Source organism: Asterias rubens, chromosome 1 (genome assembly GCF_902459465.1).
Source record: "Asterias rubens chromosome 1, eAstRub1.3, whole genome shotgun sequence".
Lineage (NCBI taxonomy): Eukaryota > Metazoa > Echinodermata > Asteroidea > Forcipulatida > Asteriidae > Asterias > Asterias rubens.
In genome coordinates, this window is record NC_047062.1 from 24,685,231 (window position 1) to 24,708,501 (window position 23,271).

General features: G+C 40.2%; 1 protein-coding gene across 1 annotated transcript; it reads right to left on the reverse strand.

The window, feature by feature from the left end:
- Positions 1-387: 387 nt before the first annotated feature.
- Positions 388-22,465, reverse strand: LOC117289544 (paired box protein Pax-1-like). Its single transcript, XM_033770728.1, has 3 exons — positions 22,219-22,465; positions 13,660-14,292; positions 388-464 (listed from the first exon to the last, which is right to left on the reverse strand). Exons 1-3 carry the CDS (start codon positions 22,340-22,342, stop codon positions 388-390), a joined length of 834 nt encoding a protein of 277 aa, XP_033626619.1. The 5' UTR covers positions 22,343-22,465.
- Between the last annotated feature and the right edge of the window lie 806 nt (positions 22,466-23,271).

Here is a 23,271-nt window from a genome sequence, read left to right on the forward strand (position 1 = left end):
TATGTATTTTTTTTCTTCGGATGTATGGATAGTGCGTCAGTGACAGTCAATGACACTCTATTATGTGATCATGATTAATTGGTAAACGGGCCCGTGATGCAAAGCTTAAACCAACTGTCTAAATGATTGAATTTAATTGTCATGGAATGACTTGACGGTCAGCTAAACAAAAAGGTCAGATGTGATGAATGGCCTGACGGTCTGATATCGATGGAACAATATTTTGGGTGAGAGATTATACAAAAATATGAGCGAGCAAAAACATCTGAGCGATGGATCTTAGGTCGTTCACCGAAAATGTTCAGTCTCTCTGTTTTTGAAATAGCAATATTTGGATAGGTTGTGTTTTCTGAACGCAAACCACTCGTTGTCTCTATGAGCATGTCATCAATCTACGAGGGTCGGGGTAGTGTAGAACGGGGACAAACCCCCCGCGCCGTGCTCCAATCCACCGGCAGATGTCGCTGTTCAAACAGGACACATTTTTAAAAACTCGTAAAAAGGCAATTTCCTCTCGACCCACAGCCAAGTATTTTCGTTAAGTTTGCTGGACACTTAAGAATGAATTTTGAGTGTTCGTTTATTTCTCCCCCTCCCTCTCTTACCAATTGAAGCAATGCATCAAAAAGAACAACTCAATCGGCTGGTTCCTTTGTGCCCTTTCTTCTTCTCGTTTTAAGTCGAGAACGCTTCGAATCCTTCAGCCAACTGCTCGAACCTCAATCGCTTGGTCAACTTAATTCAGCTAAAAACAATGTCTGGTTCACTAACAGGCAACAAACAATATGCAAAGCTTTGTAATTTCAGCAGTCTTGCAATTTTGTGCTCGTCAAGTGTGTAACTTCAACACGGAACGAGTTTGTCTCTGAGAGCCATTTTCTTGAATAGTTCGGTCACCGAGAGAGGGGTAAAGATGTCTATCTCCATTTGACTCACGGCGTGACCGGTTTGAAATGGCCAGTTGATAGCCCGTCAATGCATTCATATTATTCAACTCAGCTTCAAGAGCCCCAATAATTAACATCTCTAAATGGCCCCGTCGCTCCTTGTTCATGGTGCCGTTTAAATGCAGCCTTTTCTCCAGCAATTGTCTAAACCTGGTGCCCACATCAATTCACCAAGACTCGATGACTTTCTAAAATGCGTGCCGATGCAAAAACAGCCCCCGCTCTGAGCACTTTGACATTCGTTTGCGAATCGATTCACTCGGTACCAAGTGAGTCCGATCAGCACCGAGTATTTCCCCTCTGTCGACATGATAGGACCCCCCCGTACATCAGCCCCTGTAGCTTGCACTGTTTTTATTATATTCTACCCCCCTTGTTTTCCAGCACCCTGTGAAGAATTATACCATGCTATGAATTTCACACCTCATTTCAACCGGTTTTTTTCTCTTTCTCGCCGTCTCTCTTTCTACCTCTCTAAGAATGATATGAGACGCCACGTCAGATTGCTCTTAAAAGCCCGAGTCTTTTTTATTATTATACGCAGCGAATTGAACATACACACAGCAGCGTGTGAATACGAGGCGCGCGACGGTATTACACGAGAATGGTAATTACTGTGACGAGAACCAACGATTTATCGATTGATTTTGGGTGTGTGTGGTGGGTATCGGTTACCAGTTTGATCGCGTACTTTTCTACTACAAGGGTTCTTTGAACGTTCACCCGGTGATGTTTTTTTTCTCTATTTCTAAACATTTCTGGTTTTTCGTTCAGTACGGAGATGAAAGTAATATATTGTTGCCAAGTGCCTCCCGTGAAAACTGATACCTCCACGGTTATCGTAAGGCAATCCTCATGAAAGACTGTTACGATTAGGTACCGTTTTAAATTGATCTTTCAAATTAAGGTGATTTTCCTTCTTCTATTGAAGCAAACACTTGGTTTGGACAGGCTTTGAAGTTGTTTTTTAATGAAGGTCTAATCACATCCATTTTACTTCTCTCTCTCTCCTTAAAGCATAAACGTAAGACATGTTAGCGTCGCTCCGATCTTGGGCGAGGGGAGTGCTCGCAAATATCGCTTAAACTTGATGCCTTGAGTGTCATAGTGACACTATCACGAGAGACATTCCTGGTAAGCAGTAAGGAGGGGAGTTTCTAGAGGTTAATATTCGCGAGGAAAGTGGGAAGGTATAAAATTGTTCCAAATGTGTCGTTTGTATAAATCAGAAATGCACGTGGTAAAAAACCCCAGGGTAGACTGCATGTAAAAGGTTCTCGCGTCTTCGGACTAACCATAGAGCTATAATGAACCTAGGAACGCAGCGCTCCCCAAACAAATCATTTGGCCCTTTTTAAACCACCGTAAAAACTGAGGCATTATTAGGCCAGTTTAGTTTTTCTGAGAAATGAGCTCAACGAATGGGCAGTAATAAAGCTTATTCATAACATGTATTATTTTTCAGTGATAAAGACTATCAGACGAAACGTCAAGATTACAGTTTATGCTCTCCTCGGATTCATCACGGTTTCCAACTATCGTGGGAAGGTTTAAGTCCTCAAACAGAGTTGATTAACAGAGGAATCCAAATGAGTGTCTGTAGTTTTTTTTAAATAGAAATAGTTTGAGAAACGACACAGACGAGGATGCCGATAATGAGCAGAGGGTGTTCTCACCAAACCTGATCATTCTTTGACACACTCTTTTTCTCTTGTACAAAAGTACATCCACTATATAAATAAAAAAACATCAAAAGAGTCCCCGAGATTCTCATAATGAAGACACAATAGGATGGGAGTACACCATACCACATTATATCGAACATCAAATGCGACGAAACAGCATTATTGCCATATTTACATAATATTTCTCAATACTTTTTGGATGATGACTGAAAAGGAGTTAGTGCCAAAACCACTCGATTCGCCGAGAGCGAAAACCACGGAGCACGTACCAAGCAACGCAATGCCCCCCTCTCCCTATCAAAGTTTATGACGCGTGAAATGCGCTACTGAATAAAACAGGGCTGGCCGCTTCGGAGCAAAGGCGCAACAACTGAAAAGAAGTTCTCTAATCCAAGTTCTCTTTTCGGATGATGAAGCGCTCTTGGTGCAGGCAGCCAGATGTCCTAAATGAATGTAACATCATATCACTGGCAGTATGTTATGATGAGGATAAATTATCCAGACATAAATCATATCTCATGTGTCAAATTTAAAGATAGGGAGGAAAAAACCGCGGACACTTTTGGAGTGTGGGATGGGGAATACTACCCTGAATGTAACAACTGCGATAAATATAGAAGAAACTTGGTCATCAAGATGTTGGGAACTCTCTGGAGTATGTATAGAGACTAAGAGAAACAGCTGATGTGAAACATTAATGATAAAGATATAATTTTTTTGTATATCATGAACTACTCAAATGTTACGAGTTGAGTGGTTTCCGGCTAGGCCGCTTCATTTTGGTTTCTGGTTTCATGCAGTTTCAGTTTAATCGTCGGTGCTACGTTGTCTACTGTTGCAACTTTGTTGCCACGAACGAAATTTATTTGTAACAATTAGGTTCTTTTAGAAACACCAATAAGAAAAACCTTTATATCAATGTTTGGTGCATTATTTTATTCGATACGTTGTCCGAGGTGGGGAGGGGAAAAGTTGCGTTGAAAACCATTTCATATTGAATCGCGTAATGAAAAAGAAATTGGCGCCATTTTGAATTTGGTGCGAGTTAGCATTGTTTCGTTGACGTCATCGCTTTGCGTGGATTGTATATTTTCACAGCAAGATTTGCGTGTCATACACACCTATTAGATTATCATTGTATTGTTATAAAGCCCGTCTCTTTATTGATGTATATCAAATCACTGATACATGCTTAAGAAGGATTACTCGCTGTTTGAAGACAAAATCAAACTCGCCTCGGGATATGAACTAGACAGACAATCTAAAAAGGTAAGGCTTCTCCACCATTTAAACGCGGCTGCTGTTATATTTCACGGATCCTTTGGGCGCATGTTACTCCAGTTTAACTGGTAATACTTCTTCCACGCATGCATTGCAGGGTAGACCCCCATGGCCCAATACGAAAGACAGAGTGGCAAGTTGCCTGTCATCACCAGCCCCGCGGCAAAGCTTCGTCTCAACCCCACCGAACCCGCCCAGATGTGATGCCGTGTCATTGACCCAACGTTGGCCTAATTCCTCAACCGGCAATGACAGAGAAACAACTTTGAAATTAGTAAAATTGTCGGTGGAGGTTTCCGTCGGGGATGGTGGTGTATGTAATCTGGTTTCCTCGTCTTTTTTCTCAGGGAGTCCTCTTCCCTCTTATATCTGGTCCAAAATTATGAAAGAAACGCCCTCAGCGTCTCATCTACGCAAACACCAGACAGAGCATCCCAGACGGGAGCCACACGAGTACCCGCGAGATTTCAGATACCGACCACATTACAAAAAAAACTTTATTGCAAGAACATGTCAAAAAAAGACACACACGTGAAACTAACACACTGTTACAAATTGGTGAATTCCTCAACGGATCCTCATACGGTTCATCCGCGGTCATTCCACCACTGCGCATGTCCGTAAATCTGGGGGGCAAAAATCTCCGCTCTGACGGCCGCCATGCTTTCTAGCTGATGTATTTAATTTAGGGCAACCTGTTTCGTTAAGCAGGACGATGAGTCCATCATTACAGTTAACGTCCTGGGAAACAAGGTTAAATTAGTCTGTTAGAAATCATGCAAAACTTAATTTCAAGATCCCGCCTTGCTTCGCTTAAGCGTGCAACTGTCATACACGCTTGGCTAAAGAGCAGTGGATACCCCCACACCGTTACCAGGCAAAACATTTCCTTTAGTTGTCTCCATCGAAGGCGAACGAGAGACATGCCAAATACTTTCAAATCTTAATAACCAAAGATGAGTTGCTCTACGTTTAATTACTCGCGAAACTTTGTTGGACATGTGCAGTGAAGTGACGAAGCAGAGCATCCACAAATCTGGATTATTTAACAATTTCGGAATGAAACGTATGAATGAATTTCAGAAAAAAGCGGGAATGGTTGACCAATCGGAACCGAGCTTGACAGGTTCGCGACAGCGTATCAACGACCAGGCCGTAGAATGCATATTAATCACTTGCCCGTCGGAGTATGTAATGTGAACATCATGGGGCTATTCTAATAGGGCAATATGTCAAACAACTGATGTTCTGATTAGCTGTTAAAAAGAACACGTATAGTATATGTGGCCGGACATTTAGGGCCCATGTAAGAATGTCTTGCCCATGTGTGGATGGTTTGTATCCTCACGTGAATCTACGAGAGTTGTGACCGTGAGTCATCGAGACTTGAAAACCACTTCATTTGACATTCTAGCCATTGCTGCATACACACAGTGCCTATATACAATTTTTTTAAATACGTACAAAATTACCATAATTTCGAAATAATTGAATAAAATAAAATAATGACTATTTTATAATGCAAGTATAAATAAACCATAGGAGGTGTTCATCGACTTATTAAAAACATCAACATTAAATTTGTCAGCACCACGTTTGTGGACTGTGATCGTTTTTCATCTTGGATTTTTCTGTTTTTAAATCAGCATCATTCCTCTTTATTTGTACACTTGTTTGTTTCAAAGTAATAATCAAACAGTTCGCAGTGATAAGCAAACGTATTTCACTATGTCCCTCGCCCATTCATTTGTTGTATGATAGCAAATCTAGCTCTAATTTGTATCACACCAACAAATGAACTTGGCCAATTGCGTATAAATACATTTCACCAAATAACATTACAAGAGGACAACTACCTATCGGTCACAATACCATGTGAAAGGCATATTTCCTGATGATTTCCGGGGATGCTACGTGAATATCACCCTGGACGGGAAACTACCCATGCCGGGGTTTATTGGTTTCCTCAAAAATGTAAGTCAAAACAGGGTCAATAGAAAGTTCAATTAGAATTTACCAGACAGTGAGAAGATGAACTTGAGGTGACACCATTTGGTACAATAGCTCTTTGTTTTCAGCAACAGTGGTTCTGAGGAGAGCCAATTTTCACTCAACGTTTCAAGCACACTCTTGGAACCCCTGGGTCCAAATTGACCCGTGTGCGGGTCACAATGGGCCTGACCCATTTGTGGGCCAGTGTGACTCAAATCTGTGTCAAACTGACCCAGAAATTTATCAAACTGACGCTTAATTCCCGTTAAAATAAGATAAAATCCCGTTAGGGAACCATATTCCACGTAAGCTTGCCCCGGAAATGGGTCAGGGATCCGGAATCGGGTCAATTCTGACCTGATTGTATCTTATTGGTCCAAACGTCAATCGGTGCTATGCTAAAATAAACAAAGAGGTGATTTGTTTTCCACATATTTTTACTGCAAGTTTATCTCTATCATAATTGATAGAGCTTTAATAACTTTGGAAATGTGAATTATCTCCCTGTGTTCCAAAGAATGATGTGTTTGTTTTGGTTTTAAATGAACCCATGTGTTTTGGTTATACTGCGCCTTCCTTCAACTTACGTGAACCACGGTTCGAATCCTAGTCACACCAGAGCTCTGAAGAGCGTAAACTGATTTCCAAAGTACAAATATCTCTTCTCTTAGTTATTTTTTTACTCTACGGCAACTCGGAACACTGTCATCGGACACATTTTATTTTTTTCAGATATTTCGAATACATGCACTCGGTTTCGTAGGAAATCGATTCTGTGTATTTTCGACGATGGAAATATATTGAGGGTGTCTCAAGAAAGTCTCGGCTCACTTTGTTGTGTGATTCAGTAAAGAGTGATTTTTTAAAACATACAGTTCGGGTTATAGTGAAGTTCGCATTCAAGAATCTCGTGTTTACGAGTTTGATAGAGCTTTTCACTGTCTTTTAAAGGCAGTGGACACTATTTGTAATTACTCAAAATAATTATGAGCATAAAACATTTCTTGGTAACAAGTAATGGGGAGAGGTTGATAGAATAAAACATTGTGAGAAACGGCTCACTCTGAAGTAATGAAGTTTTCGAGAAAGAAGTATTTTTCCACGAGTTTGATTTCGAAACCTCAGATTTAGAATTTGAGGTCTCGAAATCAAGCATCTGAAAGCACACAACTTCGTTTGACAAGGGTGTTTTTTCCTCCATTATTATCTCGCAACTTCGACGACCAATTTAGCTCAAATTTTCACAGGTTTGTTATTTTATGCATATATGTCGAGATACACCAAGTGAGAAGACTGGTCTTTGACAATTACCAATAGTGTCCAGTGTCTTTAAAGTCGTATAATCAGCGAATAGGGCGACCACTAAAGAATTTTAATTACTTGAAAACCGGTTTCAGAAATGTTATTCTAAGTCGATAGGAATACACGGGAAGAATGTGAGGAGATAGACTTACCTGTGATGAAACGACCGGATAAAAAGCGGACGGGTACACACGAAAAACAGGAAAGCGGTTTAGGACATAATAACGGACGAATAGATTTCAAGGGTTGTTTGATTTCACAGTCAATTTGCGTCAAAAAGAGTCACCGTAAAACAACAAGGTGATTTTAAATGACATCCTAAATTTGACTCGTGTTAGTGTAGTGAACTGTAATTGGGTCGTTCTCTGCATCAGTTGATGAGTTTTATTTTTTGAATTGTAGACCATCAATATGGGGTTTTGGGCTTCGGTCATTTTGTTATGGTCAATTAAAAAGGACCAATTTCCGATGTTTATGACTATAAACAGGACAACGTATGGAGTTTAAAATTAACATTGCACTGTGCCACCAAATCGAAATTATTGAGGTTAAGTAGATACCGGTACCAAACTTGAAACTTTCAATCATTTTGTTAGTGTTTGGACCGACACAAATATGGAGATTAGGCTGTAGCCGAGCTGTGGCAACAATATAAAGGGGTCTGGAGATACAGAGGGTAAATGGGATGCATGTATATCGCAATGGACAAGTCGGTTTGTAACAAAAGGCGGCCACACAACGCGCGAAGAGGACGCAACCCTCGTAATGGAATATCTACTCCAATTTGGACAGTAATGTATTTGCCTTGCACTTGACTTCTCGCATGGGAATACACGTAAGAACGAGGTAAGAACAGGCAAGACAGTTGTACATGGGGAAGTAGTTGGGCCCGGGAAAAAGAAAGTGTCAGGACCTGGTTCTGCCGAGATACACGGCTGGCACCGAATGACTGTCTCGAAAGCCCCAGTCTCTCCGCTTTTTTTCTGATCTAAAAAACTTAATCGACCTGAACTAAACAAGCAAATAAATCGCGAGTGCCGGCACTCCACTGACCCAACCAATGGTTACCGCGTCGGGGCAGAGTGCGTGAGCGGGCATGCCGTGGAATATTACCGGTACGTTGCTCCTTCGGAGACGGGGGGTTAGCCCCAAGGCGTCGATCGAAGCGCACGGTACAACCAAACCTGTAATACCTCAGCAAATAATTACGCTCTAGAAAACATGGGCTGAGGCTATTATCACAGAAACAAGACAGTGCAGTGATGGTCGACATTGACATTTATTTGTTTTTGTTTCAAGGGGATTGATCCTGTTGTCCAAACCAAACCATAAAAGAGGAGAGAAAAAATGGAGGGGGGAAATTGGGTCAGGCGTATCGACCAGGGATAGCTACTTAGAGGTAAGGGTGTTGGATTCAACAACAACCCAAGGCGTATTGGACTGGGTCGCTGCTTTTGCCTCGAAAACCGTATAAAAGGCTCTCTGCAGTCTGGCGATTGTTTCAGAGGGCTGTTTTTCTTTTGAGGTGATAATGTTCTTTATTGATCGCTCTTAAATTGCAAGCATTAGCGGAGCCTTACAGATGTAATAATTGTCATTACTTTGAGAGCTGCTTGTTGTTGTGGAATGGCCGACTCTCTCTCTCTCTCTCTCTCTCTCTCTCTTAAGCAATTACATGTACACACGTTCATGACCTAAAATCAATTCTCGTCTGGTATGGTTCATTGGACGATAGCCTGATGTTATCTGCTTGTCATTTTACTAATCTTGATTATGGTATATGTTTTTGTTGTTATTTACGGAAACAGTCATTTTAATATAAGATATATATGGCCTGCCAAATCATCGGTTTGTTGACAGGCTGACTTCATTCACGTATTCTACCATCCAACCAACCCTTTAAAATAAATCATCAAATCAGTTTATGCCTGTGTATAGACGTTTAAAAAAAGCAAAATGATATACCATACATTTTTAAAGATACCTTTGTGTGTGTTCATGTACCGGTACGTTTTTATTTCGATTTTGGCAATCGAAATAAGCAACGGTGATTTTGGGGTGTCTTTAAATGCTATTTTTCTACTTTTATGAGATACATACACAACCAGACTTAGTTTGTTGTTTATGTCGCTGTTGTTATTGTCGTCGCTTTCGTTGTTGTCGTTTTTGTTGTAAATGGCATTGCTATTGTTGTATCTCATCATTAATTTTGTTCAATATATTAACTCAAAGATCTGTTGGTTCACCTTACTTCCTATCCTTGCTGATTTTATGAGAAGCCATTGAGATTTGAGTGCGTGTCTGATTAACCAGACGCAAGATTGCTTGCTGATCGGGTGATGCGCTTCATTAAAGGACCCTGTGTTCTTAAAATGAATAGTTGTTTGAAAATGCAATTTCCAAAAAACAACTTTGTCTTCAAGAATAATCAGTTCTGCCATGTATTCACGCGTAAGACCTACAGCTGTAATCTGGTCCCTTTAGACAACCCTCCATGTATTTTCTTCTGTCAGTCAGTCCACGCAATCACGGAAAGCCCGAGCAAACCTACCCAGTCGCTACTCTCTACTAATTTGCCCGCATTTCCTGGTCCCGCCACGTAGTGTAGGACCCCCATGATATCATTGCTTTTTCATGATTTAATTCGTTGACTTTTCTAATTGAGTCGACCTCCTTTTTCTTGTTTGCGCAACAGTAACGGCGCGTGTTATGTTACCTACTTCACGACCCGCTCTATATGACTTTCGGCTGGGCATGGCCAGCTCTCGGGGCCCTTCAAACCAGCCAGAATTGCCCGATGAAACGAGCCAAAATAAGAGCCCGAATTTACACCACAATGGTGAAGCGTCCACCGCTATAGTATTCATTGGACATTTCAAGAGATATTACTTTCCTTTTGATTTTGTGGTTGTGTGTGGGGGGGGGGGGGTGAATAACGCCTTTTTTAAGGATGGAAAGTTGATCGTTAGATTGAAGATTGAGCTTTTGTCGAAAAGACATTGTTCGGTGACACATGTCCGAGCAAGGGCCAATTTAATATGCATTATGTCACTAAGACTGATCCGGGGGGGGGGGGGGGGGTTGTCTAACCAGGATGATGTAGCCACGCCTACTTCAAATACAACATTTAAACATACAAAGAATACCTTACAGTGTTTCTGTGGGTGTGAGTTGAGTTGATAAAAGATAGTTGTCATAAAGATTGTCTAGATATGTTTTACCTTTTACAAAAACTTCATCTGAAGACGACAAACTTTAACGTTTATCGTGACCCAAAAAAATGATCCACAAGGAGTGAAATAAGTTTGAAGAAGTTCAGATTGTATCCGTGGTAAAGTCGACTTGAAGTGACGGTATGTTTTTACCATTCGAGTGATCATACACGATTTAAGTTATTTACTCATATTAAAAAAAAATTCATGTTGGTATAACCGTGAGGTAGAATATTACCTCCCAGACTTGTTACACTCTCGAATGTCATGATTACAAAATTGCGTTCACTTTAAGATATTGTATGAGACAGGTGGCATATTGACCTTAGGCATCTGACAATGGTGTGGTGTGGTTGTTTTGGTTTTGGTTTTTACCGTTCTAAATTGCTGACTTGTATTATATGCTATAATGTGCGTTTTATGCTTGTTGTAAGTTTTGCCAAAATGCCACATGAAATTTTTTTCTGATTTGACAACAAATTTGAACACACTATTATTATTATTATTATTATTATTATTATTATTATCATTATTATTACTATTATTATTAATATTAAAAAGATTTATATAGCGCATTTCCAAAGCAGACCAATGCGCTTTACAATAAAAATTGAACTTAACAAACAAAAGAAATATATCTTATAAAGAAATATATCTATCAGACATCTGTCTGTCTTCATGGCGACTTAACAGATTGCGGTGTTAGTGTTTGAGGTTTATAACTTTCTATACCTCAGTGATACTTATTATTATTATTATTGTTATTAAGACAAAGCACGGGTTTAATAATTATCGTCAAATTTGATAAAGGTTCAATCAGAAAGCTCCCATGATAGATAAAGTTCTTTTCAGTACTAAACCTACCATTAACAAAATAGACTAAATCAAAACAAAATAATAACGTCAAGACCACCAAATCGCCACTGCTTATTTTGATTGCCCCAAACACGCAACCGTTTCTCGGGGTTTTCACTAAAACGGTGTGAACGTTTTCACAGATTGTTGGAAGGTGTGTTCATTGAAAACATAACCTTCCAACAAACCATGTACCTCTACACTATAGAAGACGTTACAAACTGTAAGTATCGGGTTTTACAGTGTTATGAAGTTTACTTGTGAAGTTTAGTACACGCGGACAAACATAACAATATTAAAGGCAGTGGACACTATTGGTAATAACTCAAAGTGATTATCAGCATAAAACCTTTCTTGATTACGAGTAATGGGGAGAGGTGATGGTATAAAACAATGTGAAAAACAGCTCCCTCTAAAGTGACGTAGATTTCGAGAAAAAGTTATTTTCCACGAATTTGATTTCGAGGCCTCAAGTTTGGAATTTGAGGTCTCGAAATCAAGCATCAGAAAGCACACAATTTCGTTTGACAAGGGTGTTTTTTCTTTCATTAATATCTCGCAACTTCGACGACCGATTGAGCTCAAATTTTCACAGGTTTGTTATTTTATGCACATGTCGAGATACACCAAGTAAGAAGACTGGTCTTTGACAATTACAAATAGTGTCCAGTGTATTTAAATTCTTCTTTTAGATTTCATCCGCAATTTTACATGCGTTCATAGAGGAAATAGTAAGACAATACCCCTGTCTTATGAAAAAAAATTATTGACGGTACATTACTTTATTTAGGGGGACAAATTTAATTAATTGAAATGATATTGTTTTACTCCATGAGTCACATGTAATGTTCCCCTCTCTCAAAATGTTCAGGAGCAGCGACGCGATCCAGCTACTATTTCTTGCAGGCAGCACGGCAACCCCCCAGCCTTGGCTGTTTGTTTTGTCTCAGCGAGTGCTTCGAAGACAAACAGACTTATATTGTGATAGGACCAATGAAGCAGTCAGCTTCAATGACGCAAGACCATGTTGATCAAAGGGGTCCATGCCTACGACCTGATCAGGACAAGATGTCCTCCAATAATATCTGAAACTCTCTCCAATCTCGGACCAAGGGGGTCTTCTTCTTTTCGGGTCCCACTGAGTCCAAATTTGTTCCTTCTTATCAAATCAAAACTGTTGGCGAACTTCGTGGGAGGTGTGACTTAATTACACTCTTTGATGTGTTGTTTTAAGATGCGGGAATCTCGCCGTGTTTACTTAAAGACAGTGTATGGACACTACTGGTAATTGTCAAAGACCAATCTTCTCACTTGGTGTATCTCAACATATGCATAAAATAACAATCTTGTGAAAATTTGAGCTCAATTGGTCGTCGAAATTGCGAGATCATAATGAAAGAAAAAAACACCCTTGTCACACGAAGTTGTGTGCATTAAGATGGTTGATTTCGAGACCTCAAATTCTAAATCTGAGGTCTTTAAATCAAATTCGTGGAAAATTACTTCTTTCTCGAAAACTATGTCACTTCAGAGGGAGCCGTTTCTCACAATGTTTTATACTATCAACCTCTCCTCATTACTCGTCACCAAGTAAGGTTTTATGATAATAATTATTTTGAGTAATTACCAATAGTGTCCACTGCCTTTAAACTTTATTGGATTGCAAATTACAGAGAAAACATTATGTCAAATGTTTTAGCTCAACTGTTTGACTGTAATTAACATACTCTTAATTATTATGAATTAATAGTTGGCTGCTAGCATTGTTTTCCAATTTTACGTATAAATGGAGGAAGTGGAAAAAACTCCAATAAGACAACACATTTTAGTATGATTTTCCAGTAAATAACGACTGAAGCTATAATGTTTTTGTTTTGTTCGTTCGTTTGTTTGGTTTTGTTTGTTTTTCTTTTCTTTTCTCAGTTACGTATATAAATCCCATTCTTTGCAGAAAGACAATAGTTACACCGGTCTGACAAGATTACACATTGATTTAAACTAGTGTGCTATGAAGTTTTTATGAAAATCTAACTATTTTCGTTCGAATAAATATTTGTCTCGTTTTTTTATGTGATCGATTTTTTATTTTTTTGTATTCTGTGTTCATTGGGACAGGAGTCATTAGGAACAGGGTAAACGCATAAAACATGTCAAATCGGATTGAATATCATGATCGTGCGATTTTTTTTTCCAGCCGTAGGCCTATATTGTGGTGCTTATTTTTTATGCACTGATAAATCAAATGGAAAAGTCTAAATAAATTGTGACACATAGAAAATCAACAAAATTCAATAATTGTGGGGAAAAATCGGCCAAATCAACACATTTTTTTATGCAATTGTTTTTTTTTTGAAATTTTTAAAACAGAAAATTGTAAAATCTTACCTGATGCATGTGGATCACCAGTACCGGGGTATCTGAAGCCCAAAATGTCGTTGACTGTGTGCGAGGAGGGCCAGTGACAATGTCTCATGGGACCACATGGACCTGCCGCCGCTGCAGCTACCATTGCGGCCTTGGAGTTCGCTGGAGACGGGCAAGGGTATGAATAGATAGGACTGTACAGGGACCGGTGGGAGTCCTTGGTTGGGTCATACACATGCTGAAGATGGGCTAGGGTACTGTTGCCAATCTTATTGCGGAGAATTCTGCTGATTGAGCTAACGGACGGTACGTTGTACTTATCGCACACACCCTCCGCCAGAAGCTTGTCCCGTATCTCCCAGGCGAAGATACCGGGGTCTCGCTGCTTGTAGTCGCGGATCTTCTTGACGACGTTCGGGGTGGTCACCCTGGGCTTGCTGCCCCCGATGGCACCCGGCAGGATGGACCCCGTCTCGTTGTAGCGTGCTAGGATCTTGCTGACGCACCCGTGCGAGACTCGAAGCTGCCGGCTGATGTCGCACGGTCTGATCCCGAGTTGGGCTAGTTCCACGATCCGTAGCCGGGTCGTGTTGGGTAGTGGTCGGCCGTTTACAAACACTCCTCCGAGCTGGTTCACCTCACCATATGTTTGCTCTGCAGGGAACATCCCGTAAAAAGCCATTACTTTCGTATTAGTATTGTTAGCGTGGAGAGGAGGGGGGAAAATGAGAGAGCTAAGTCAAGCCGGGGGAGCGTTTGCCAAAGCAACTGGCGTTGCGACGCTCGAGCGCCTGCTTTTGCTGCGGGCGCGTTGAGGGAACCATCAGAGTGACAGCGGTATGTTTGATCAACGTGAATTACATTTCCGATTCGCTCAAACACTAGCGGCGATCCAAAACTGCCATTGATTTTTTTTTCTTGAGCTGGCTGCAGGTCGAAACTCAAGCCATGTTCGCTAGTCGGAGATGCGAGGGCGCTTGATGGGGGGGCTAGGGGAGGCAAGCTCAATAACAAGGAAATGAACGGGGTGTGCGGTGATATCGCTTGTGCAAACTCGCAGCGCCAACTCCGGTCTTCTGAACGAGATGTATGAGATAGAGAGAGAGTCTCGCGAACAATACAACCCCACAGCACTCAAGCCACGACTCTAGAAGGCAAGCATGGCTCGTTTCTCGCCTACATATTATGCAGTTTCAACTAACTGACGTCGGCTGTACTTTCAAGTGTGCATATAGCGCAGGATAAGGGCGGCAATGTGGTGTCAATAATATCACCCCCCCCTCTCCTACTCAGACCCTTTTATAAGCCAAAATGCATGGCAAGGCGGCTAAAATATCAATTGTTCCCCACAAAAAACACTTAATTTGTAATTCATTAGGGTGGTCCCCAACCCCTAAAGTTTGCAGGGTTATTTTTTTTTCTATCGTCACTCTAGCCGAATGAATAATTATGACACCCCAATTAAATATTCCACGGGTATCTAGTCAATGCTACCCGTTAAGTGGGGGATAAATACGTCCCTTCCCCGCGGCCTCAGCACCAATGGAAAAGGAACAGGGGAGTCCGTGGAATATTTAACTATTAAACTTGGGCCCCAAAACCGAAGGGGGCAACGGGACTGGTGTTTGTGTCTAGCCTACGGGAATGCCTCGGCTGAGGAGGGTAAGAGAGAGGGTTGCGCAGCCCCCGGAGCAAAAGCTCCTATCGACAGGTTGTTTTGCCTCGGCAATGCCATAGCGTGTCCGCCACGCCATGCTGCCAACATGTTTTTCTTCGCCATCATTCTATTGGTATTTTTTTTCTTCGTCTCTAGTAACCCCCAGTATACGATCACCGCCTTGAAGTAGGACATCAGCCGTGGGGTAAGTGGCTAACTTGTTCAAGAGAGGGTGTTTTAAGGGGGGGGGGTGTCAAGACCGGCAAGGATTAACCAATAATCTGTGCCGACGTTTGCAATTAACGCACTGGTCTGAGTTCCGACGATCTATACGTTTAACTGGTGTGCATGTTTCGCGCCGGAGGACAGACTAGTCGGCTACGGCTTTATATCATAAATGAAACGAAGAAGCAGAGTGCGAAAGAGCAGACTTTCTTCGCAACGCCTCCCCCTGACTTTTACACTCTCGCACGGGCAGCCCGCTCGTCGGTAGTGACGAGAGTACGGGTTTATAGATTCACGACACACTAGATGACCAGTCACGGCTACCAAGCTTTTTATGCAATGGAAAATGGGACATGGAGTGAGGAACGGCGTGAGGCGAATTAAAACTAACCCCTGACTACCCCATCCCCTGCCCAACCCTCCTTACTCGCCAAGAACAGAGAGTGTTTTGATCTTCTTCAATTCTTGTGATTCGGTTCTAAAGTACTTGAATGAGGCCCGATTCGGCCCATTGGGGTCAAGGGGAAACAAGGTTCTTTTTTATTGAGATTCAGATCTGCATGATTGGTGCGTATAGTGAATGCATGACGGCGAGGTTGGGGGCAGGAGGGTACCGACGTGTTCAGAATCCTGAAAATCCTGAAAATTATAACTCTGAGAAAATAATATTGAGAAATTTTTGCCTTGAATCTGTGAATCATTACCCAGCTGAATAGAGCTCTTTATATTTTTATTTGGTGTAAAAAATGCCTTGTAAAAATTAACAAATAAAATATTGTCATTTTTGGTTTCTTAAAGACACTGGACACCATTGGTGTTTTCCAACTTGGTTTATCTCAACATTTGCATATAAAAAAAAAAAAAAACTGTGAAAATTTGAGCTAAATTGGTCGTCGAAGTTGCGAGATAAATAATGAAAGATAAAAACACCCTTGTCACACGAAGTTGTGTGCTTTCAGATGCTTGATTTTGAGACCTCAAATTCTAATTCTGATGTCTCGAAATCAAATTCGTGGAAAATTACTTCTTTCTCGAAAACTACGTTACTTCAGAGGGAGCCGTTTCTCACAATGTTTTATACTATCAACCTCTCCCCATTACTCGTTACCAAGTAAAGTTGTATGCTAATAATTATTTTGAGTAATTACCAATAGTGTCCACTGCCTTTAAGACGCTAAAGTACTAAGAGGAGTGAACTGTATACATAAATCTTTTTCAAACTGATCAAGAACAAACAGCAAAGATGCATAAAAAAAATACAACAAATCAAAATAATAGTACAGCTAATCTTTGTATATTTCATTTGTTAGCAACGAAACCAACAGAAACATATTTATTTTCTAAATTTATTTTCAATTTAGTTTTTCTCCAAAATCGTCCACACTTTTTACCGAATTGATACTCTTTCCAACTTCAAAATACACAAAAGTCATCTGTTTGTTTTCCCCATCAGTTTTGCTTACAACTAATTAAACAAAACCTAAATAAATTTGTGTTTACCTCAATAACTGACGTCAATTATTCATTGAGCAACCATTGACCATTTTGAATGCGCAAAGCTTACATCGAATCAGAGTGTTTGTGTCATTTTTAGCGGACTCTTTCGACATGGTCGAGGCAAACCACTGCCGTCCGCGTAGCTCGCGTAGTAGTACACGTTCATTACAGTGTCAACATTATGAAAATGTAACTCCCCCCATGCTCTTTCACATTTGGACAAGTAGTAACTCCAGTCAAACAAAATGGTGGAAAGAGTTTGAACATATTTCTACCATACAATCATGCCATGTTTTAGTCGCAGGATTTTGGTAAAAAGGTGTCCAGATTTAATTTGCTGGAAAATTAAAAACTAGGTGTCCATATTTTCCCCTTAGTTTGACTACATTTACAGATGCAACATGGTGTCCTAAATAAACACAGGGTGTCCACAAAACACACTTCTTGTTAACCCTTTAGTCCCTGCACCGCCCGAGTTTGCTGAAATCCAATTTCTCAAGATTCTTGCAGTAAATTACTGGAGTCGTAGTTCAAATTTTTAAAAGATAGCCACGGCTTAATGCTATGCAATCGTGTTACGAGCACGTTGGAACGGGTGCGTTCGTCTTCCAACCCTGTCAACCGATTTAAATGGCAAAATACAAGCCCAAATGAGTATAGTGTCACCACAAATGTATGTCTCCAAGACTTTTTGAACCAACATAATTTAAACACGTATTAAAAGCAAAATGTGACATTTAAAATGTAACAACTACTGACTGCTTCAGTTTCTTTCATCAGTTTTTCCCCCTGTTTTTATTGAGTTGTTTTTATTTACCAACGTGATGAGTAATTGGACTGTAAAGTTTGATCCATTGACCTATTGGTTAAGACATGTCAATCCGCACTCATAGACTGTAAATTAATAACCGCATTAAGCTACCTTTGATGGTACATAAACTTGATCACAATATCACACTATAAAGCAGAGTATTTTGAGTTGAAAAACTGACTGAGGATGTACACTAAAACGTTGGCCGATCTGTGTTTGATTGATCTACTAAATGTGCATTAGTCTGGTGGGTACGATATTTCTACATTTAGAAATACAACTAACAATTTTAACATTCTCATGAAATATAGGGAGCCGTTACAGTTTGTATGTTTTTAACTGTGATTGTATGCGAAGTTCGATGAACGAATGCTATATGTTTTTCCATTTGAATGCGAGCATTGCAGACGAACTTTATTCGCACGAACTTTATACCGACGAAGCTTTCCGATGACAAATCGATCGTTTTGTGCCAGCGTTAATAACTCATTAAACCAATCTTCAAGCCAAGCTCTGATATCAACTTCACAGTGTTAGTGTCAATACAATGTGGAATTTTCGTATCATGTTCACATGTAACGGAATATCATACGAAGAAACTTCCAGGGGTGGCTATTTGGCTTTGGTGATAAAAAAAGAAAAAAAAAAACATACCGCGGTAGGCGTTTCCAAGCTAACTGAAAGCGTACCACATATTGATTCAAATAGGTCATCCTCATTGAATTACTTGTGCACAAACCAACAATGTTTTTTGCCTTCTATTGAATCAAACAGTGTTATTTGCCCCCAACGTTTCTAATGATGTGCCTTATATTGATTCAATAAGAGTGATCAACCGACTTGCCCCTGATTTGCCAGATTGATTCACAGCGTAAACGCTTATCACACGATTTGCCAACAGTACCACGTTATATATATCATATTGACTCATGAGAGTACATCGTTTTGGAGAATTGTAGATCATTGACAAGGGCAATATCCACTTAAAGGGTTGAATAAGTGTCACTTGGTGTTTTGTAATAAATTCGTTTCAAAATGAAGGTTTCTATTCATGTTGATACACAATTTTGTATCCTTGATTTGCCATTTAAAGTCTGTAATCATTCCGAAGTGTGAACTTGAGAACACAATAGCTCCACATATCGGCAGTGTTTTTAAACACTATGTAGACTATACGTCCACAGGGTTTACTAGTGCTACACAATAACATGTCCAGGTATTAAACGTAGGAATGTCGACAGAGTGACTGTAGCACACAGCTTTTTTTTTTGCTTTTTTTTTATAAGACAGACAAACCATTTCATCATGTGGACCAGGTCAGCACAGCATAACTTTGAGCCATTTGCCAATATGGATTCATACAGAGTAAACACGTAGGCCTGTAATGTACTTGGACATCCAGCCATTACAGTGTACAACTTCCCGGCCTTGAGCTTTCACTGTAACTTAAGCAGTCTGATTGCGAGTGTTTTGTGGTTGGAGGGGAGGGCTGTAGAAAGGGAAAAGACATTTATCCTCAAGAGTTTAACTGCTTCCTTTACTTGTCAAAGTCCATTTAGGTGGGGTACTAAATATGGATGGCTCATCGCTAATATACAGACTGGGGCTCCACACCAGCCTATACACTGTTCTTGATGAATTTATTAACATGCATCGCTAGTTTAAAGCCATTAGACACTTTCGGTGAACAGTGTTGTTCAAGGCCCACACTTCGTGTATCACAACTTATATATAAAATAACGACCCCGTTGAAATTTAGGCTCAATCGGTCATCGGAGTCGGGAGACAATAAAGGGAAAACCCACCCTTGTTTCCGCACGTTTCGCCGTGTCATGACATGTATTTAAAATAAATCCGTAATTCTCGATATCGAGAATTGATAAGTGTTTTAATGTTTTCTCAAAAAGTAAAGCATTTCATGGAATAATATTTCAAGAGAAGTCTTTCACCACTACCTTCTGTAAACCCTGTAAGTTATTTGTAAATCTGGGAACCTTTTTTTCTTTCTTTTCCGAAAGTGTATAAAGGCTTTAACCGAGCTGAGATCACTTCTGAACCGCTTGTACATCCAGCGAAATTGCAAATTTCTTAAAGGGAACAAATATAGGGCTATATGTTTGATAATCACTCTTACAACTCATGGCAATAACAACTTGTTGTTAGAATTTAGAAACACATAGCAGCGTTTGATAGTATAAAGCATTTTGAGAGACATTTCACTTCGAAGTAATGTGTTAAAAATATATAATTTGTGTTTTGCACAGACATTTGAATCCGATAAGCGTTACCTCAGTAATGCTTCTCATGTCGTGAATTGAATTACTATGATGGATTATTCTTCCTGCATGCCTGGACAAAATCGCTCCGGTTTTTCGGCGACATTTCAAAAATGCAACCACTTTTCGAAGTGTTTACATGTTAGTTATGTTATACACTTCAATATTTATACACGATTAAAACAATCGAACGATTCCAAAAACCAAAGGTATACTTTACCTTTGACTGGGTATTATATTGAAAAGGCAACTTGCACTTTTTAATGTTCATGTTTGTGGTTGAGTGTATCGACCGGAGTTATATCTGAATTCAAATACCTCTTTTGGGGTAAATGTGGTTTCGCCTTTCAGTTGATCTTGAACCCAACTTAACGGTTTTATGATCAGAAAGTGTATTAAGTTTTTGTTAATATATAATCAAACTGTAAGTTTATTTATAACAGCTTGAACTAATTTGCAAGATAATTTTGTTATCTTATTTTTGGATATAGTTATTATTTTTAGCGAAATGCTTTGATGTCGAAACGTGTTGATTTCAGAATATGGTTTGTGCGAAACGCAATTGGTACAAAAACAACAAACTGACCTGTTGTTGCATCGAACACATTACCCAAATGAATTTATCTATAATGCTTACACGTTGGTTCAAGTTCTCTTGGCCTTCTTTTTCTAGTTTAAATAGATGGCACAGCATGTTATGACCGCAGGATTGTATTATCCTGAAAGTAGAATCGAACTTCACTTGTGGGTTTTTATAAACACGACGGAAATGACTACACACGAACCTGAGGTGTTTCTTGTCTAACCTTGCTGGCTTAAAACGGTCAACAGTTTTTTCTTCTCTGAGACTTTTAACAAGTGCACGTTTTATAACAATGTACCTCGTTATCCGGTCGCATTGGAACACCAGAAAAAAAGTGTTTGTAAATAGGTTAACGCCACAGTTTGATTGCAATAGTGGAACTAAACGAAGTACGAGCTGATGTTTTTCCTCATTTTTTTATAATACTGAAACATACACGAACCTGAGGTGTTTCATGATTAACGTTGCTGTGTAACGTTGATTTCGAATCAATGAAACTGAATCGAGGAGAGTGTACCTTGCGACCGTACATGGGCCAACATGTATGTTACACTTTCTCCATTCAAATTGTCAACTATTTTCACCCCTGCACAGTTCAAGTACTTAATTGAAATTTATTAAACTAGACTTTCGATATTCTTTGCATAAACGAATAGCATATGAATAGTTTAGGATTTGATTAAACGATAGAGAAACATAGTGTAATTAGCCGTACAGCAACACATCGTGCTATAATAAGGGATACATTGCGTTATTACACAAATAGAGGGCACATTTTCATTTCTTACGAATTTAATAATGACATTCAATCTATAAAAAGGGAAGCAAATTATACGTAAAAAAAAAGAAGAAATCTTTAAGTAAACAGTGGATTGGAGATGCCCCTGTGCGAGTTTGTCTCCATGTCAGTAGCGGAAAAGCTCCCATTGATTATCGATCAATAAAGCGTTTTAGCCGAGGCTCGCGGGGCGCAAGCCACTTGTAAGTCCCCGCTAAGAGGGGCTAATGAACGAGAAACTGAACCTGTGATACCCTTAAAACTACTAAGATCTTAAAGAAGAAGAAGGGGTTAGGGGGACATGATTGCATTGAGGAAGGGTCCAGGAATGGAGTCATGGCCCTTGTATCCACAACACTTTAGTATAGGATGCCTGGAATAACAGAGTCTCGCTGGCCTAAACCCGTCCTCGCATTCTGAAGTGCCTTGAGATTGAATGAGATTCATTGGCAGAGTGTACAGATTCGCCACCGATCCTTCGCTTTACGGAGTCCGACCGTCTGAGATGAAATACGTGCGTCTGTACTGTATATTGACCGGTTAGAAAGACGGCAGGCTATAGATTTTTTACTTTTTTCCTACTTTTTGTTTTTGAAAGTCCACGAGAAGATGATGCGCAATCCTGGAATGAGCACGCCGTGTCAGCGGAGCCTTGAGCAGGGTGGGTTATTCAGGGCACGCACGCCTGTCGTTAAGCAGCACACGGCCCCCTACCTTCTAAGCAAACACCATGTCGTTGGCTACTTTACTTACCGGAACACATAATGAGCGACTGCTCGACTTCACAGCTTCGGTTAATATCACCGGTAGATAACCTTAGATCGAGGCCGCTCTGCTGAGCCAGGGATCTCCCGGTGAATTGGCCTAGGTCAACCATTCGAGAAAGAAAACCCTCCCCTCCTTCGCCTTGGTACACTAACGCACACAAACTGCTTGGATGCAACTGAAGCCTGACGGAACACTGAGTACACGACACCACACGTTCTTCTCGCCTAGAGGTCTTGTCACTAGCACACACACACAAGAAAAAAGGGGTTCCGAGACAACACTTATGCTTAATCCACGGGATCCGAGTGGTCAGAAGTGACTGGCAACTGACAAGTTGTAACTTTTTAAACCGCGGTATGATTTCATCCCTCGGCCATGTCAGTGCAAACTATCGAAGCGGTTCTTTTGTTGTTTCTCACTATTTTTTTCCTCTTCCCCCTATACCGTTTTTTCCCTTCTCGTCTTCGGCCTGGTTAATGGGATGTTGGCCCTGCGTCGGTGGCTACTCAGGCATTAGTGCGCAGCCCAGCAGCGTGCTCTGATTGGTTCAGCTAGAGAGAGCAGGGAAGCATTTTGTTTCGTCACCTCAGGTATAACAATTCAGCGGACCCCATCATTATTCAAACCGAACCCGTTACAGTTTACCAGTGACTGAACCGTGCATGCTGATGATAGTTTGTCTTTATATTGTAAGATATACCATGAATCGTGTATATAGACATATGGGTTGATTTGTGCTTGGGTGTGGAGTATGCTCGGGGTGTCTCATAAATAACAGAAAACCATTCCAGTACGTGAATATCGTCACACTGAAATATTACCAGGGACATAAATTATATTACTTTATAACATCTCAAATAAAATTCAGTTGCATCGTGCAGTCTAGTTATTATCAAGATTACACCATGATACTAGTTGTGTCTAATATTTCACAGTATACAGGCCTATCGTTCGAATCCGTCGACCTATATCTTATATTAATATCATTATATAAAATGACTCAACTACCATAGAGGATGCAAAAAATCAAGACTATTT